The sequence below is a fragment of the Hypanus sabinus genome, chromosome 23, assembly GCF_030144855.1.
Source record: "Hypanus sabinus isolate sHypSab1 chromosome 23, sHypSab1.hap1, whole genome shotgun sequence".
Lineage (NCBI taxonomy): Eukaryota > Metazoa > Chordata > Chondrichthyes > Myliobatiformes > Dasyatidae > Hypanus > Hypanus sabinus.
Window position 1 is genome coordinate 52,753,769 of NC_082728.1, and position 17,440 is coordinate 52,771,208.

At 44.1% G+C, this 17,440-nt stretch overlaps 1 protein-coding gene and 1 long non-coding RNA gene across 3 annotated transcripts in view; one reads left to right on the forward strand and one right to left on the reverse strand.

Moving 5' to 3' along the window:
- Positions 1 to 13,497, reverse strand: part of LOC132380194 (uncharacterized) — a 69,245-nt gene extending 55,748 nt beyond the window's left edge. Inside the window, exons 1-2 of one of the 2 annotated variants that reach the window (XR_009507695.1) lie at positions 13,368 to 13,497; positions 10,783 to 10,914 (exon numbers count right to left, since the gene is read on the reverse strand). This is a non-coding gene — a long non-coding RNA (uncharacterized LOC132380194). Of the gene's footprint in view, positions 1 to 10,782; positions 10,915 to 11,529; positions 11,746 to 13,367 lie in introns of those variants that run through there. The other variant, XR_009507694.1, reaches the window with a different exon arrangement.
- The window catches only part of LOC132380192 (caskin-2-like), a 287,298-nt gene continuing 282,149 nt past the window's right edge, over positions 12,292 to 17,440 (forward strand). Inside the window, exons 1-2 of the mRNA XM_059948876.1 lie at positions 12,292 to 12,569; positions 13,511 to 13,911. Of these exons, the coding sequence (XP_059804859.1) occupies positions 13,818 to 13,911 (94 nt within the window). The 5' untranslated portion in view covers positions 12,292 to 12,569; positions 13,511 to 13,817. The remainder of the gene's footprint in view (positions 12,570 to 13,510; positions 13,912 to 17,440) is intronic.

Genomic DNA, 17,440 nt, shown 5'->3' on the forward strand with positions numbered 1-17,440 from the left:
AAGTGGGGACGTGGCACTGTTGATCAGAAGTAGTGTCACAGCAGCAGAAAAGGAGGATGCCATGGAGGAATTGTCTACCGAGTCTCTGTGGGTGGAGATCAGGAACAGGAAGGGGTCAATAGCTTTACTGGGTGTTTTTTATAGGCCATCCAATAATAACAGGGGTATCGAGGAGCAGATAGGGAAACAGATTCTAGAAAGATGTAATAATAAGAGTTGTCATGATGTGAGATTTTGATTTCCCAAATATCGACTGGCGTCTCCCTAGCGCAAGGGGTTTAAATGGGGTGGGGTTTGATAGGTCTGTTCAGGAAGGTTTCTTGACACAATATGTAGATAAACCTACAGCAGAGGCTGTACTTGATTTGGTATTGGGAAATGAACCTGGTCAGGTGTCAGATCTCTCAGTGGGAGAGCATTTTGGAGATAGTGATCATAATTCTATCTCCTTTACAATAGCAATGGAGAGAAATAGGAACAGACAAATTAGAAAAGTGTTTAATTGGAGTAAGGGGAATTATGAGGCTATCAGGCAGGAAATTGGAAGTTTAAATTGGAAACAGATGTTCTCAGGGAAAAGTACAGAAGAAATGTGGCAAATGTTCAGGGGATATTTGTGTGGAGTTCAGCATAGGTATATTCCAATGAGACAGGGAAGTTACAGTACAGGAACCATGGTGTACAATGCCCTTAATAAATCTAGTCAAGAAGAAAAGAAAAGATTTTAAAAGGTTCAGAGACCTAGGTAATGTTAGAGATCTAGAAGATTATAAGTCTAACAGGAAGGAGCTTAAGAAGGAAATTAGGAGAGCCAGAAGGGGCCATGAGAAGGCCTTGGTGGGCAGGATTAAGGAAAACCCCAAGGCATTCTACAAGTATGTGAAGAGCAGGAGAATAAGGCATGAAAAAATTGGACTGATCAAGTGTGACAGTGGGTAAGTGTGTATGGAACTGGAGGACATAGCAGAGCTACTTACTGAACACTTTGCTTCAGTATTCACTATGGAAAAGGATCTTGGTGATAATAGTGATGACTCGCAGCAGACTGAAAAGCTTGAGCATGTAGATATTAAAAAAGAGGATGTGCTGGAGCTTTTGGAAAGCATCAAGTTGGATAAGTCGCCTGGTCTGGATGAGATGTACCCCAGGCTACTGTGGGAGGCGAGAAAGGAGATTGCTGAGCCTCTGACAATGATCTTTGCAACATCAATGGGAGAGTTCCGGAGGATTGGAACCTCCGGATCCAGAGAGTTTGCGAAGTTTGCGGAAACTCCGGAGAGGTTGCAGATGTTGTTCCTTTATTCAAGAAAGGGAGCCCAGGAAATTATAGACCAGTGAGTCTTACCTCAGTTGATGGAGAAGATCCTGAGAGGCAGGATTTATGAATATTTGGAGTGGTATAATATGATTAGGAATAGTCAGCATAGTTTTGTCAAGGGCAGGTTGTGTCTTATGAGCCTGATTGAATTTTTTGAGAATGTAACTAAACACATTGATGAAGGAAGATCAGTAGATGTAGTGTATATGGATTTCAGCAAGGCATTTGATAAGGTACTCCATGCAAGGCTTTTTGAGAAAGTAAGGAGACATGGGATCCAAAGAGACATTGCTTTGTGGATCCAGAACTGGCATGCCCACAGAAGGCAAAGAGTGGTTGTAGACGGGTCATATTCAGCATGGAGGTCGGTCACCAGTGGAGTGCCTCAGGGATCCATTCTGGGACCCATTCTCTTTGTGATTTTTATAAATGACATGGATGAGGAAGTGGACGGTTGGGTTAGTAAGTTTGATGATGACATAAAGGTTGGTCGTGTTGTGGATAGTGTTGAGGGCTGTCAGAGATTACAGCAGGACATTGATAGGATGCAAAACTGGGCTGAGAAGTGGCGGATGGAGTTCAACCCAGATAAGTGTGAAGTGGTTCATTTTGGTAGGTCAAATATGATGGCAGAATATGGTGAGATTCTCGGCAGTGTGGAGGATCAGAGGAATCCTGGGGTCCGAGTCCATAGGACGATCAAAGCAGCTGTTCAGGTTGACTCTTTGGTTAAGAAGGCATATAGTATATTGGCCTTCATCAATCGTGGAATTGAATTTAAAGGTGAGAGGACCTGATCAGAATGCTCAATTCTGGTCACCTCACTACAGGAATGATGTGGAAGCCATAGAAAGGGTGCAGAGGAGATTTAGAAGGATGTTGCCTGGATTAGACAGCACACCTTATGAGTGAACTTGGCCTTTTCTCCTTGGAGCGACAGAGGATAACAGGTGACCTGATAAAGTGTATAAGATGATAAGAGGCATTGATCGTGTGGATAGTCAAAGGCTTTTTCCCAGGGCTGAAATGGTTGTCACAAGAGGACACAGGTTTAAGGTGCTGGGGAGTAGGTACAGAGGAGATGTCAGGGGTAAGTTTTTTACACAGTAGTGAGTGTGTGGAAGGGGCTGCCAGCAACTGTGGTGGAGGTGGATCTGATAGGGTCTTTTAAGAGACTTTTGGATAGGTACATGGAGCTTTGAAAAATAGAGGGCTATGGGTGGTGGTGGTGGCATCCGTCGGTCTCGAGAGACCATGGATCTGCGCCTGGAATTTCCAGGGTGCAGGGTTGTATGGGAGACCAGCAGTTGCCCGAGCTGCAGGCCTTCCCCTCTCCACGCCACCGATGTTGTCCAAGGGAAGGGCACTAGGACCCATGCAGCTTAGCATCAGTGACGTTGCAGAGCAATGGGTTGTTAAGTGCCTTGCTCAAGGATACAAACACGCGGCCTCAGCTGAGGCTCAAACCAGTGACCTTCAGGTTACTAGTCTGATGCCTTGCCCACTAAGCCACGCGCCAACACGGGTAAGCCTAGTAATTTCTAAGGAAGGGACATGTTCGGCACAACTTTGTGGGTCGAAGGGCCTGTATTTTGCTGGAGGTTTCTTCCATGTCTTCAACGTTGATCTCAACGTCGGACTGCCTTAGGGACTCCAGCTCTGGATTGTTCCTTTGGGGTTTACTCCTGAAGTCTGCCCTATGAGTGGTTATAGCTGCAGCGGAGGCTTGAGATGAGTTTTCCTTCTCATAGACGAGCTGCCAACCACAGGTGACGAGCCCCAGTTGGCCAAGATGGCTGGTTTTAAGGCACCAGTAACCCGCCTTTGCCCCTTCTCCTGAAAGTAGAAACAGTTCTGCCTGGTTTAGCAGCTAAGCCAAACGAGAAGGCCAGGAGCTTGTCTTGGTTGTCAGAGGCTATTTAAGGTGCACGCCATTGGAGGATGTAATAGGTAGTGGAAGCTTATCCCACTTCCATCCCTAGCTATTACAATTCACCCACCAAAGGAGAAAACTCTTATGCAAACCTCTCTGGGAATAAATTATCTTCAGGTACAGAGGGAATGAGCCAGGAAATGGTGAGAAGTGCTGTAACAGACATGGCAGGCGGGGGTGAGTGGGGGAGGGGGGACTAGTACTACTATTTTGTTTCAGGCTCCCTCATTCACAGAATTTTTCTTTCTTTCAAGACAGTAAGTATTTTATTTAATAAATATTTATATATTTTATACCCTAACACTTGCTGCTTAAAATAAATCTTCCTCTCATAATATGGCAAGTTTGCAAATTTCTTTAAGTTCATGAACACTAGAATTGAAACAAATGCAAAAACTTTGACCTTATGTACTCTACCAAAACCCTTTACCTCCAGTAAAATTTGACTTCTTAACTCTTTAAGAGAACAATCACAGACTTGTTATTCTTTCCATGGACTTTCCCAAGCTGTTGTCACACCAAGCCGGGGGTCGGCAACCCACGGCTCCGGAGCCACATGTGGCTCTTTTACGTCTGTGCTGCGGCTCCCTGTTGCTTTGGGAAATAATTGGTCAGTATTTAATTAAAATGTATTTTATGTTAGTTTGTTAGTTTTTGAAATGTAATTCTAAATTTGAAGATTATGGTGATCTTGTACAATCTAAATAAGACGTTGTGGCGACCCATTTCCTGACACATCCGAACCGGCTCACAATTAGCCAGCGTTCAGGCTAAGGGAGATAGCCTACGGGGGTTTGTGAGTACGTGTCTTTTGCAGCATCCGCGCCCATGGGGGGCGGGTTGAGGGAGGCTTAAAAGCAAGGCTGTTTAGTTTGAATAAAGCTATCTTTGACTGCAGTTTACTGACAACGTGTTTTTATCGCTGGCTGTCCAGAGGGGAGGTGCTGAAACGCTTTGTCGCGTGTCTGGAAGAAGTGAAAACTTTCCTGGGCAGCAAAGGGCTCACCTTTCCTGAGCTGGAACAGCCAGAGTGGCTGGAAAAGCTACACTTCATGGTAGACATGACAGCGCACCTGAACACGCTGAACACAGCTCTTCAGGGGTAAGGACGTACAGCCCTGCACATGTTGGAGGATGTTTTGGCATTCGAGCGCAAGTTGACAGTGCTTGCCAGAGATTTACAGAAAGGCACATTGTCTCACTTCCCCAATTTGAGAGAGTTCAAACAAGGTCACGACATGATAAATTCGGAGTATTTACATTCTGCAATCATCGCAATGCAAACATCGTTTGGGAAACGCTTCTGTGAGTTCAGAGAGGAAAAAAACACATTATCCTTCCCGGTCACTCCCCTAAGCATCGATCCATGCCTACTGAATATGACTGCATTGGCAGGAGTGAGTCAACCTGACCAAGTATGATAAATATTTTAATTGCCTATTATTTTACGTATATTCATATGTTTTCATTGTTCAGTGAAATAGTCCTTTTATTTTTCAGGTTGACAGCTGGCTGACGTTATTTTTGGTTTGCTGCTGGCGGCAAATTTAAGTTTGGCGTTTTTCATAAATACAAGAAGAACTCAAATAGACGTTGAGTATTTTACTTAAAAGTAACCTTCAACCCAACGTCTTTTTTTTCGGAGTTCAAAATGTTTTTGTTGCATGCAGAAATGTAATTTCGTTTTCTCTGCAGGAGTTCATCAATTTCATAAATGCAACACATTATAGTTTGTTTATACATAGCATAAAGGCAAAACAAAACGTTGTATGCAGTGTTATTTCATTTTAAATGTCAAACAGGTTTTGCGGCTCCCAGTGTTTTCTTTTCTGTGGGAAACGGGTCCAAGTGGCTCTTTCAGTGGTAAAGGTTGCTGACCCCTGCACCAAGCTATGGAGGTTTCAAATTCAAATGCAACATCTTTTAACAATATTTACAGAGAAGATATTAACAAGGGTTTAAAGTGAAAACTAGTAAAGTCATTTTCATCCTTAAAGATCAGGGTAATCATGGAAGATGCAGCTTAATATGGTGGGTGAGTCTTTCACTAATTAGCTTGGGTCGAATCATGAGATAGACCATTCAACAAGTCACCCACTCTTCAATGTAAAGATTTAAAAAACTGTGCTCCATGCATAGGTTTTCCATCATTGAGAAGATGAGATGGGGAATAAGCTTTACCAAGAATTGGTTAATATTAGGTGAATCAGGTCCCTAGTGAACGAACAGGTTGGGTGCCGACCTAAGCAAAACCTTCCATGTTATTCAAAGATTCAAAGTATATTTATTATCAAAGTATGTATGTATACAGAATACAACTCTGAGATTTGTCCTCTTGCAGGCAACCACGAAACACTATTTCAAGGAAATATCAAACACTCGAAAAAAGATCATAATGTGCAAACGGCAAAAAGCAAACGAACACCACAGAATGTCAAACATCAAACAAGGAGTCCAGTAGTAATCAGTTTAATTCAGTTCAGCACCACGCCCACTGCAGGTCACAGAGCCATTCTTCGCTGAAGTGCCCCTTTCTGCATTGATCGCCTCAGTCAAACTGCTCAAAAACAGCAAAAAAGAGTAACCAGGATCCTGGAGCACATGCAATGGGAACCTTCAAGTTCCTCAAAATGAGTCCACAGCTTTGCCAATCAATCCTTGCACCATACATCCCAACTCCTGCACTTTCCTCCGACAGTGGTTAGTGAGAGGGAGAGGAAGACCAGTCAAATGCAGGCAGTTGGAGCCAAACACCCACCTGTCCTCTGCTCTCGTCCTTGCTAACTTAAAGCTTGCTCAACACCTCAATCAGAGAGAAGCAACAGAATTGACCGTGGGCTCGCTCCCCGACTCCAGGCAACACATTCTTCTCCAAGCCTCACTGAGCTCCCTTGGAGACAGCAAAACACTAGATTGCTCAATTGGCTCAAAAACACACCATCAAAATATGAATCACAGCTTCCAATTGCAAGCATCTTAGTAGTGGAATCATATTTAAAAGAAGTACAAGAAATAAAAGAAGTAGTTTTGTGAACTCTCTGCAGGACATCTCCATTGGTCGTGTTGTTCACTGGCGCCATCTTGCCAATATATCAGCATAATCTCAGCCAGCGATGATTAAATACTCTGTGGAACATTACAGCTGCAGTCCTGCTGTGATTATGCTAATGTCATGTGTAGAAAGCAATCTGTCAAGATCAAATCTGTATTATCTCATTTCCATGTCTCTCATCTTCCTATGAACTGTGGGCTTCCCTGCAGAGAAAAGTCAGTGGATATTATCATCCTGGGGAAATTTTTGCTTAATGAGGTGTTTTCAAAAAAACCCCAAAAACTTTTATATTTCTTTTTCTGTAACAGATTTATGTAAAGTTAAACTGAATAAAATATTCTTCATATAATTCATGTTCTTTGATTAATTTGATCTTGAAATGCCACTCATGTGTAAGGGTCAAAGTGGACCTGAGAGATTGCAATAGGCAGTACTTATAGGCAGTACTTTGTACTTAATAGGCAGTGCTGTGATAGTACATTTCACTTCTCCAGGTAAAACCTCCTACTTTTGGTTTCCTGAGCTGTCTGTATTCCTCATACTGACCCCATATTATATGTAATGCCCTGGTTAAGATTTTTTACTGCTATGCTGTAGATATTTCATTTTAGCAGTTTTGCAAGAGCAGTCTGTTCTGCTAAATTAAGTTCGAGCTAGAGATAAGGACCTATGTGGTTCAACTTAAGAACATTATGTCAACCAATCAGAATGGTGGAATTGAGAGGAGGTTCTAGAGAATGCTGGACATTTTGGTGACGGACACTGGTGTGGGTTGAGGTCTTTTTGGGGGAGCTGGGAGAAGACAGGAGGGAAGATGCCTGAGGGTTCCATTCCTGTTGCACGAGGTGCTTGTTCAGATGAACAGCTTCAATGAAGAAGGACACCCATTTGTTCAAGATGGATTTCGAGCGACATTCAGAAGGTGTTAAATGCTTTCGTGCAGACCACGGGTTCAGTGCGTGAGTTAAAGACAACTTCAAGATGAGCTCCAACTGATGTGCACATTTGGACTGGGTTAACTGGCTTTTTATTTTTTTCCCTTTTCTTTTTTTATTAACTGCTTGATAAAGCTGACATTTGTAAATATACTTCCTTTATAATTGTAGGCAGTATTTCTAGCCAATGGCTAATTGTACAGGGGCAGTATTTACACAGATCAGCGTTCGGGTTGTCAAAACATCCCAGCTTCCTGGTGTTGGTGGGACCCAAGTCACACTGACCCTAGATGTATGGAGTTTGCGAAAGGTGGTTTTCTCACCACTGAGTCTAGTGGCTGCTAGTGAAGGGCTAACGAGCCGCATCTCTAGAGACGCCTGGTAAAAGGGGGTTTCATATATAAGAAGCTTAAATAGGCCTGAGTCCGCTTAGGGTTCTCATATAATATGGGATGAGGCACTCCCAGACTCATGTTTACAGAGCACAGTTAAGTGTTGGGTTACAGACATTAAAGACAATTCACAAAGCTGTACTATGGATTGACAACAAGCAAGGTTATGGTGAGTTGTACAGCAAGCTATGAATTGTTTGATATCATAGGTTAGATCTTTAATTAGAGAACCACTGAGCTCTTTAATCATGTTTCAACCCAGAGCACTGTTGGTAAGCTGTATGACAGAAGGTCCATCTGCCAGGAATGACACTAAACCAAGCACTTATGTGATGACTCAGAGGGGTACAACAAATACTCTTGACTTCTTTCAAAGTGCAGGGTGCCTTGGCCAATAGTTACCCATCAATCAGCTGCAACTTTCTGTAATATTGGGAAACATGACAAGATCCCTAAAATGCCTTGTATCAATCTTGCTATGTTCATCCTACTCTTCAAAAATACTTCACTGGTTTACAGTTCTTTGGGAATGTGAAGTAAATCTAAAACCTTCTGACTCAGAGTGAAGGTGAGACTATTAGCATCTAACACACACATAACTTTTCAACATGATGCAATTATTCAGCATGAAGGGAAATGCCAGTTGAGCGAACACTACCACACTCTAGGAACTAATTTCTCTCCATGATTTCAACAATGGTGAGTGGTGTGATGTGTCAAGGATGGTCAATTTAGGCCAAAACAAAAATTGCTAAACCAGTTAATTTGGTGTCCTTTGCTGTTGGTGGAAAAGCTCCACTGGGGCTGAGTGAGCATCAAAATCTGAACAGCAGCCATCACCTATCTCACAAAGATGCCTGGAGCCTGCCAAAGGGTCTTGGCCTGAAACTTTGGCTGTACTTTTTTTCCATATAGTAGAAGCTGCCTGACCTGCTGAGTTCCTCCAACTTTTTGTGTGTGTTGCTTGGATTTCCAGCATCTGCAGATTTTCTCTTGTTTGTGACGATCACATATCTCATTTGTGAGATTAGTTTGGATTTTTCTCATAAAGAGTAGGAATGAATGGACTCTGCATTAAGGTTCCTCTTTTCAATGCCAGCTCAGTCTGCTGAAACAAAGAGAACTTCTCTGTGGTTTAGGACACTACAGCTACATCACTCCCTATATGAGTAGGGCAAAGCCAGACTCCAGCTATGTAATCATAGAATCACAGAAAAATTACCATTGTCTACATGTTTGTCAAAAAACAACTCACCCTAATCTGACCTCCCAGATCTGTAGCCCTGCAGTTCATGGCTTGTCAGCTCTATGTTCAACTGCTCGTTAATTGTAATAAAGATTCTGTCCTTCATTGTCCTTTCAGGCAAAGAATTCCAGAATGCTCCACTGTCTGCATGAACCTTTTCCCTCAGTTCTCTCCTCCTCCCAACAATTCCTCTGCTTCTCGGTGTTCGAACCTTCTGCTCAGCAATGGGTTCTTTCCATTTATTCCATCTATGCCCCTCATAATTGTGCACACCTCAGTTATTTCACCTTATCAGTGTCCCTTGTTCTGAAGAGAATGACCCAGATGGTTAAAATTTTCCACCCTTGCGATTATCCTCAGAAATCTACTCTGTGCCCTCACCAGTGCAATTACATTGTTCTCTAATGTGGTGTCTAAAAATGATGATGTGGCCTTTACTAGAGTTGTAATATCATTCTGAACAAAACTCCTTGTGTACTTACATTTTACGCTTTGTCTGAAAAAGGAAATTCTTTGAGTTGTTTCAACAGCCTTACTGACCTGTCCTGCTGCCAAAGAACACACTTTGCAAGGTCCTCTGTTCCTTCTTGCTATTAAACATAATTTTATTCCGTATCCTTGTTCCTTGTTATGTTTTCCCAATGCATTACCTTGTTCATCTCTGGATTACCTCACATCTGTCTACATGAAGTTCTATTTGCTACTTATCTGCCCAACTGACCCAACCAACTGTATCTTCTTGCAGCCTAATCCCTATCTTCTCACTATTAATCACAGGGTCAATTCTGGAATTATCTCCATTCAAACCAAGATAGAGTAAATTTACTGATTTATTGAGATACAATGCAAAACAGGCCTTTCCAGCCCCTTGAGCCACATTGCCCAGCAAATGCCCAATCGAATCCTAGCCTAATAGAACATTGAACAAAAAACAATAGTGCTGGAACAGGCCACTCGGCCCAGCCCACGATGTAGTGCTGAACCAGGTACAATGCCCTAACAACACCCTAAAATAAATCCCTCCTACCTACACAATGTCAATATCCCTCCACCTTTCTCATATTCATGTGCTGATCTTAACTTCTCTTAAAAGCCTCTAATGTATTTTAGATTAGATTAGATTCAACTTTATTGTCATTGTGCTGAGGTACAGATACAAAGCCAATGAAATACAGTTAGCATCTAACCAGAAACACAAAGAATAATGTTATTTACAAAATAACTGCGAATAAAAAGTGCTACGGCACACAACTGTAAAAGTACTGAGACAGTGCAATATGGGTTCAATACTGCCACTACCACCATTTGCCTCTACCACCATACCAGACAGCGCGTTCCAGTGATCCAACAGTCTCTGAGTAAAAAAAACTTAACCCTCACATCCCCGTTGAACCTGCACCTGCTTGTTTCAATACATGCCATCATCACAGGACAATGACTGTTAGAGGAAACCAGGGTGATCAGAGGGAGAACGTACAAACTCCTTACAGGTAGCAACAGGAAATACTCTGGCATCTGTTTCTTACAACCATATTTTTAAATACTGCCATAAGAACAGAAGCAGGAATAGGTCATACATCCCCTCAGTACTTCCTCGCCTTTCATTAAGATCATAAATTCCACAAGGTTATTTTACCTTCACCACATCTTCTAATTCCTTCAATGTGCAAAAAAAAACTTATCAGCCTCCACCTTGCATACATTCACAGAGTAAGCACCTTTTGAAGGGGAGAATTTACAACACTCTGGAACTTCTTGTCTCTGCTTTGCTGTACCCTGAGCCTATGCACCTACACTCTGAACTCTCCAGCTGAAGAAAGGCCATTGTAGCACACCTCCTGTAATTCCCTTCCAGTCTGATGTACAGTATATTAAAGAAGTCACCTTACAGGATCGAAATTCTTACCGGTACAGACCAGTCTCTCCCAATCTGTCATCCTGGGACTCAATCTAATGAAACTCCATGAGCCTGACTCCAGGGCAGGAAGGAATACTGTACACACAAAATGCTGGAGGAACTCGGCAGGCCAGGCAGCATCTGTAGAAAAAAGTACAGTCAATGTTTCGAGCTGAAACCCTTAGGCAGTAGGGCCTGGTTTTGGTACCGGGTACTGCACACAATAGTTCTCTCAGCTTGATTCCCTTGCCTGTGAACCACAAGTATTTACATTAAAGGTGAACAGATCATTTGCAAGTCAAGCAAACTCATTGTCCATTGTTAAACTGGTGTGCAGGATTGGTGAGGTGAGGGAGAAACCAATTTCACCAACAATTAATAGATTTGACTAATAAGGTAATTTGTAATTAAGTCTAGGAACCAATGTAGATCAGTGAATATAGCTAATGTGGGTGAATGTGAGTGAGTGAACTCCATGCCACCAGGTAGCAGTTTGAAATGAACTTCCAAATCTAAACGTGTTTTCTCTCTACATATGCAGCCTGACCGACTGAGGATCCCCAGCAGTTTCATTTTACTACCCATTTATAATTTTTTAAAAAAGTCTTGCTTTAGTCTAGCTTCACAGGAGCTGGATGCCTTATGTGGGATGACAATAAGCAGTTAAAAGAAAGGACACTAAGCGACTACATTTTATTCGGAGTTTAAGGAGATTTGGTTTGTCAACTAAAACACTCGAAAACTTAATAAATGTACCGTGGAGAGCATTCTGACTGGCTGCATCGCCTCGTCTGGTATGGTGGGGGCGGAGGTTGCGACTGCACAAGGTCGAAGTAAGTTACAGAAACGAGTAAAATTAGTCAGGTTCATCATGGGTACCAGCCCCCGTATTATCATCCAAGGAGCAGTGCCTTGGGAAGGCAGTATACATCATTAAGGACCCCCATCACCCAGGACATGTTCTCTTCTCATTACTACCGTCGGAAAAGAGGCAAAGAAGCAGCTTCCTCCCTTCTGCCATCCGATTTCTAAATGGACATTGAACTCCTGAACTCTACCTCACTACTTTTACATTTTTTTTGCAGTCCTTATTTTAACTGAACTATTTATTTCAGATATATATATATATTTACTGTAGTTCAGTTTTTTTTCTTTATTTATTATGTATTTCATTGCACTGTGCCGTAAAGTTAACGAATTTCACGACATATGCCGGTGATATTAAACCTGATTATGAAGCTCAAAAGAACATCATAACTTCTGTAATGAGCCACCCACAGTGAAAATTAGCACAGCATTACCCAAATGGGGTTAATATAGAATGACTAATTCAATGACCTTAAAAGAGAAACAACATGGCCCAAGCAAATACATTTTGAAATTCAGTCTATTAACATAATTGTTATACAAACACGACGAGGCGGGTGCCAATGTGTACATCTCCCGTTTCGTGAAATGCAAGTGATTGATGGGAGCTCGGTCCAATGCGACTGGAGTGAGCAGTGGAGCCGGGAGGGGGAGGGCAGTTCCGTCCGCTTCCTCGCTATGCAGGTGCTAATGTGTGAGAGTCCGGGGTGGAATTCGGCTGCTCTGGGAGCATATTGTCGGCGGCGGCGCGCTGATCCGTAATGTTGGCTGACTTGTAACCTCAGAGGCACGGCACAGAGACTGCCGGCCGACCAGAGGATTGGCCTCTGCCTCTCGCTCCTGGGAGCTCGAGTTATCTGTGCTGCTGAGTTGGGTCGGACTCCCGGTAGATTGGGACGGCTTTAACGTGTTACTGGTCGGGTCTCCGGGTGAGTTGTTGCCGTGTTGATCTGCTTAACTACTTTTTATCCCCCCACCCCGCCCCCTACCACTTTTCCCGGCACTGGGCTGTGATCCGAACCCACGCCGCACCGACTTCAGGAGTCGCTCTGCCGGCTCCTACCCGGTGACCCTGCCCCCTCTGTCTGGTTGGGGTGAATCCCCGGGATCCGAGCTCGGATGCCTGCCGCCGAACTGGAGGACGGATTGCTGGTTTTTCGCGTGTCCCTGGGAGACGGCCAAAGTGTTCGCGGTGGGGTCGGGGCACTGGGTCTCTCGGGAGGTGTACCCGGTGGGGGTTGTGGTTGACTGGGGGTCTCGGGATGTGTTCCCGGCGGGGTTTCTAGCTGATGAAGGTGCTCCTAGGGTTGCCTCCGGGACGTGGGGGTTATGTTCCTGTTAACTTTCCCAGGGTTTCGGAGAGGGGGATGGGTGTTGTTTGTGTCTGTCCCGGAGAGGGGGGGGGTGTTTGTCCAGGATCCGTGAGGGAAGGGTGGTAGTGGTGGTGGGTACATTGGTTAGAAGGTGGGAATCTTTCCCAAAGTCCTGGCGATGTGTCCCATAGGGGGTGGGTATGTTTGCCTTTGGTGGGGGGGGGGGGGTTCCCGGTGTGGATGACCTTCGGCGCCGCTTATCCTTGGCACAGCCGGGGTGGGTTTTTGGTGGGTCTATGAACTGGCACAGTTTCACTGGCTGAGCTTCGTCGCTCTTTGTACCCGGCGCAGGTGTGCAGACAGGCAGGCGGCGGGTGGTCAGGGGGTCGCGTTGTTGGCGTCGAGAAAACTCACAAGAAATGACGAAAGTTATTTCATTGGACCGGAGGCGGGCGATGAATTTATTGATAGAAGAGATCTTGCAGATACTGGAAATCCAGAGCAACACCCGCAAAGTGATTAACTTATTAGTGTGTGTTTTGTCTCCCCTTCTCCAGGCTGTGAGCTGTTGGCCGCTCATTATCTGGTGGGACCACGGCACGGCATGGGTTAAACATTCCCTGGATCCAGGAGGCGGGAGAGGCAGAGCGGCGAGTCCCGGTCCAACCTTCTCTGCCTGGGAAATAATACTTCACGGAAGGTGCGGAGCTTCAACCTGCAGTTGACCCGAATTGATCACTGCCACTTTTGCTGGGCTGCGAAGATCGGGGAAAGGATTTTGAATGTGGTTGGCCGTCTCGGTGACCTATAGTCAACACAATGTAACCAAGGGAGTGCGAGGACGCACACGCTGATTGTCCAAACATGGGGAGAGAACAGGAGCTGGTGCTGGCTGCGAAGAACGGCGACATGCCGTCTGCACAGAAGTTGTTGGCCAAGATCAAGGCTTCGAAAAACAGTAAGTAAACCGATACTTAGCGGGCAGAACAAACCTGCGAGTCTCATCTTCAAGTTTTCTGCCGTTCTTGTTGCATACATTTGCAGAGAGTTTGCAGAAGAGCGCGCTTTTGTAGTTGGTACCATGGCGAATAAGGAGGATCTGTGTGTTTGTTTTCCCCAAATAAACTTGCGCAGTGTCTGGTCTGACTGGGGTTCGTTGAATTATAGCGGTGTGCAGCTTTTGATTGGACCTGTTCCGGGACAATCGGTGGTAAAGCAAGTCAGAGGCAAGGGTGAAATGTAAGATGAATCCAACACCGTAGTATTGAGGAACACGCACAAAATACTGGAGGAATTCAGCAGTCGACTCTTAGGGTTGATTTGAGACCCTTCACCAGGAAGGGACGGAAGCCAGGATAAAAGTGGTGGGATGAACAAGCCGCAGGTGATTCAGTGGCATTGAACGTTTTTGATTTGTAAGTCCCTTGGCATGAACACCAGGTCAGGCACATAACACCAGCTGTTGAATCTCCACTTTGAGTCCCTTTAGTTCCTTCCCACCATCTACAAATAACACTATCACTCTATATTCCCCCTTTCATGGTCAGAGAGAACAGAAATAGGCCATTTAGCCCACTGAATCAACCATCAGATTCCCATTTATGCTTGCCCTCCATTAAATCCTATTTTAGTCTTCCTGCATCCCCATTTTCTCATCTTCTACCAGGTATCTGTTATTGGAATTCAACCAGTGGGATTAAACTGGACCATCTAATGCGTGCCTGAGGTCAGAATGGAAGCCAGGTCTCTGGCACAGAGGCTGTTACTGTGTTCTGCCCAGGACTGAGGCGAAGTTATTTCCTGTTGTGTTCTTCCCAGTAACTCTCGGACAGCCTTGAGCTGTGCAGGTTCCTCATCGCCACTCCATGACCTCAGCTGTGGTCTCTGTGGGGAGAAAGGGTAAGGTTTGCACCAGTTTGAGTCAAGATCCTTGTTCTTTGTAAACTCCAGCTCAGTGAGAACCTTTTAAACTTTTACAAAGTAGATCCGAAGAGAGAAATGACTGGTTATTCTATGTGATAACTGTCCCATGAAGGCCCCACTTGGCCTCGTGCTAAAACCAGTTAGCATCCTGTCTTTAATTGTTTCATTATCTTTGGCACATAACCAAATCTTTAACCCTATTAATCTTGTACCTACGGGGATTTGGCATATGTTGATGAAAGTGTTAAAAACAATAGCTTGCATTTCTATATCTTGCCATAACGTATACAGTTTGCCAAGGTGAAGCCCAGGTGTGATTATCCAGCAAAATTTAACACCCATCTGTATTAAAAATAATCAATGCAGAGCGAACCCAACTTTCTTCCCTATTCCGATCCCAGCTCAGAACCCTGCTTTGTTTGTACCACCACTCCCCTTTCTAATGCAGAACGGTCTTTCCTCAGCAGAGGTCTCACATTTGTACCCTACTGCTCCTCTGACCAACAGCTTGCTTGTTTAGTGGTGAATTTCAAGGAGCGAGTGGTAGAGATGAAGTGGCCACAGGGTTTGAGACCCAGGTAGCTGAAAGTACAGATGTCAGAGGTGGTCTCTTGAACATAGGGTTGATGAAGATTGGTTACCTTATAGTCTGAAGGGAGCAGTCAAGATGTGGAGAAGGCAAGCCTGCAGGGAAATCAGAACACAATGATGAGAATTATGATATGAGGATAGAAGAATTATCTTTTACTGCAGTAGTGCTCAGTTAACCTCCGTATGAGCACCCTTCCCTGTCCCCATTTGCAACTGACATCTGAAAGATCAGTGCTCTTAACATTTTATTCACATTGGTTCCTTTTTTTCTGTAGACTACCACAAACTGCTCGGCTCAGATATAATAACGTTGGGAGGCCATTTGAACCATCACATTCGTGCTGGCTCCTAACAGAGCAATCCCATTCTTCTCCATTTCCCTGCGTGCTCTCAGCTTCTTGTCTCCCGAGTGTGCCCAACACTCCCCTTTGCTTTCTTTTGCCATATCTGTACACTAAGGGGTAACTAACAGTGGTCTGTTAACCTACCAACAAGTCTTTGCGAAGTGGGAGGAATTCAGCAGACACTCACCAGGGAAAGTGCAAACTCTGCACAAATGGTCTCTTGAGGTCAGATTGAGCTGCGTCTCTGGAACTCTGATTCAGGAGCTGTAAATGCTGCACCACTACTGAGGCTGTAAACTTGATTTTTGTCCATGAAACTGACCAGAGCTCTTTAAAAGAGTAAGCTCTTAAATGTGCAAACAGACGCCTTTTTCTCTGACTCTGCCAGACTCTTCTCCCCCCCCCCCCCCCCAACCATCCCTGTTTAGGTTCTGCTGAACACCCCCCCCCCCCCCCCCCACACTGAAGGCTATGTAAGTACAAGCTGCGTAATCAGGTGTTGGGAATTATTTCTCATGGTATGAACAGACATTTAGGCTGAACTGTCAGGAACTTGTTCGTGGAAGCTAGGGCTAATGTAAACCAAACTGGTAAGACATGGCTGGGGAAACATGAGCAACAAGGGCTAAAGTGAATTTGGTTGACTTCAGTTTGCTTTCTTTATTTCCATTTTGAGTGAATACTTGACTGCCAAGTACCACTCATTGAGTGATCTCTTAAATGCAGTTGGAGGTTGCTTCTAGCATTTTTGCTGACCCAGAGTAGTTTACAGCCAGTGAATGACTTCAAAGTTAGGGATATTACTGTAATGGAGGGACAGCATCTTTCACCGGAGTCCAGTTGTAATTGATTAGGTCAGAGTACCCAGCCCATTGAATTTGGACAGCTGTTCACATGGATGTTAGTGTCAATAGTGTAGTGGATACTGCACAGGAGACAATGAGTTACAGTATGAAGGACATTTGGTGCATCTATAAGTCACAAGGGTGATTATCTCCAGTTCAAGTATCTTTACTCTAGTTTCAGCCTTGGTCTGTCATTGTAGTTGGTTTGAACCTCCCCTCAGAGACTAGTGCACAATGTAATCTGATGCTCACTACCTTAAGAGGTACTTAACTTGAAGGCAGGGCACAGAAGGATCCAGATCTAATGTGGGAATTGAAATCAGTATGGATGGGCTAGAAACTTAGTCTGGCCATGGTGGGTTGAGGGACCTGTTCTATGTTGTGTGACTCCAAGGCAGGGAAAAGAGAACAGCACTGCCAGAGGTACTACCTTTCAGATTGGAATCTACACAGCAGTCTTCTGAGTAACACTTGGATCTTGTGCAGAAGTCAGCAATAAGACTTGTAAGAGGTTCATCTTAATTGTGAATGCATACTTGATAATTGTTTGTCAGAAATGAGTTATGTTAAAAATATCAACTGTACTGATGTCAATTGAATGAAAAATTGGTTTGTTCAGTAATGCTAAGCTCATTGGGCCAGATACCCCATTGCTGTAACTAGACACATTGGACCAGAAAAGTTTTGCCAATCTCCCTTTTTTGGCTTCAAATTAACATCCTGTATTTTTCTAATTCCTAGTGGTTCTCCCTAAATTATATTGCTGTCTCATGGCTTAGAATCA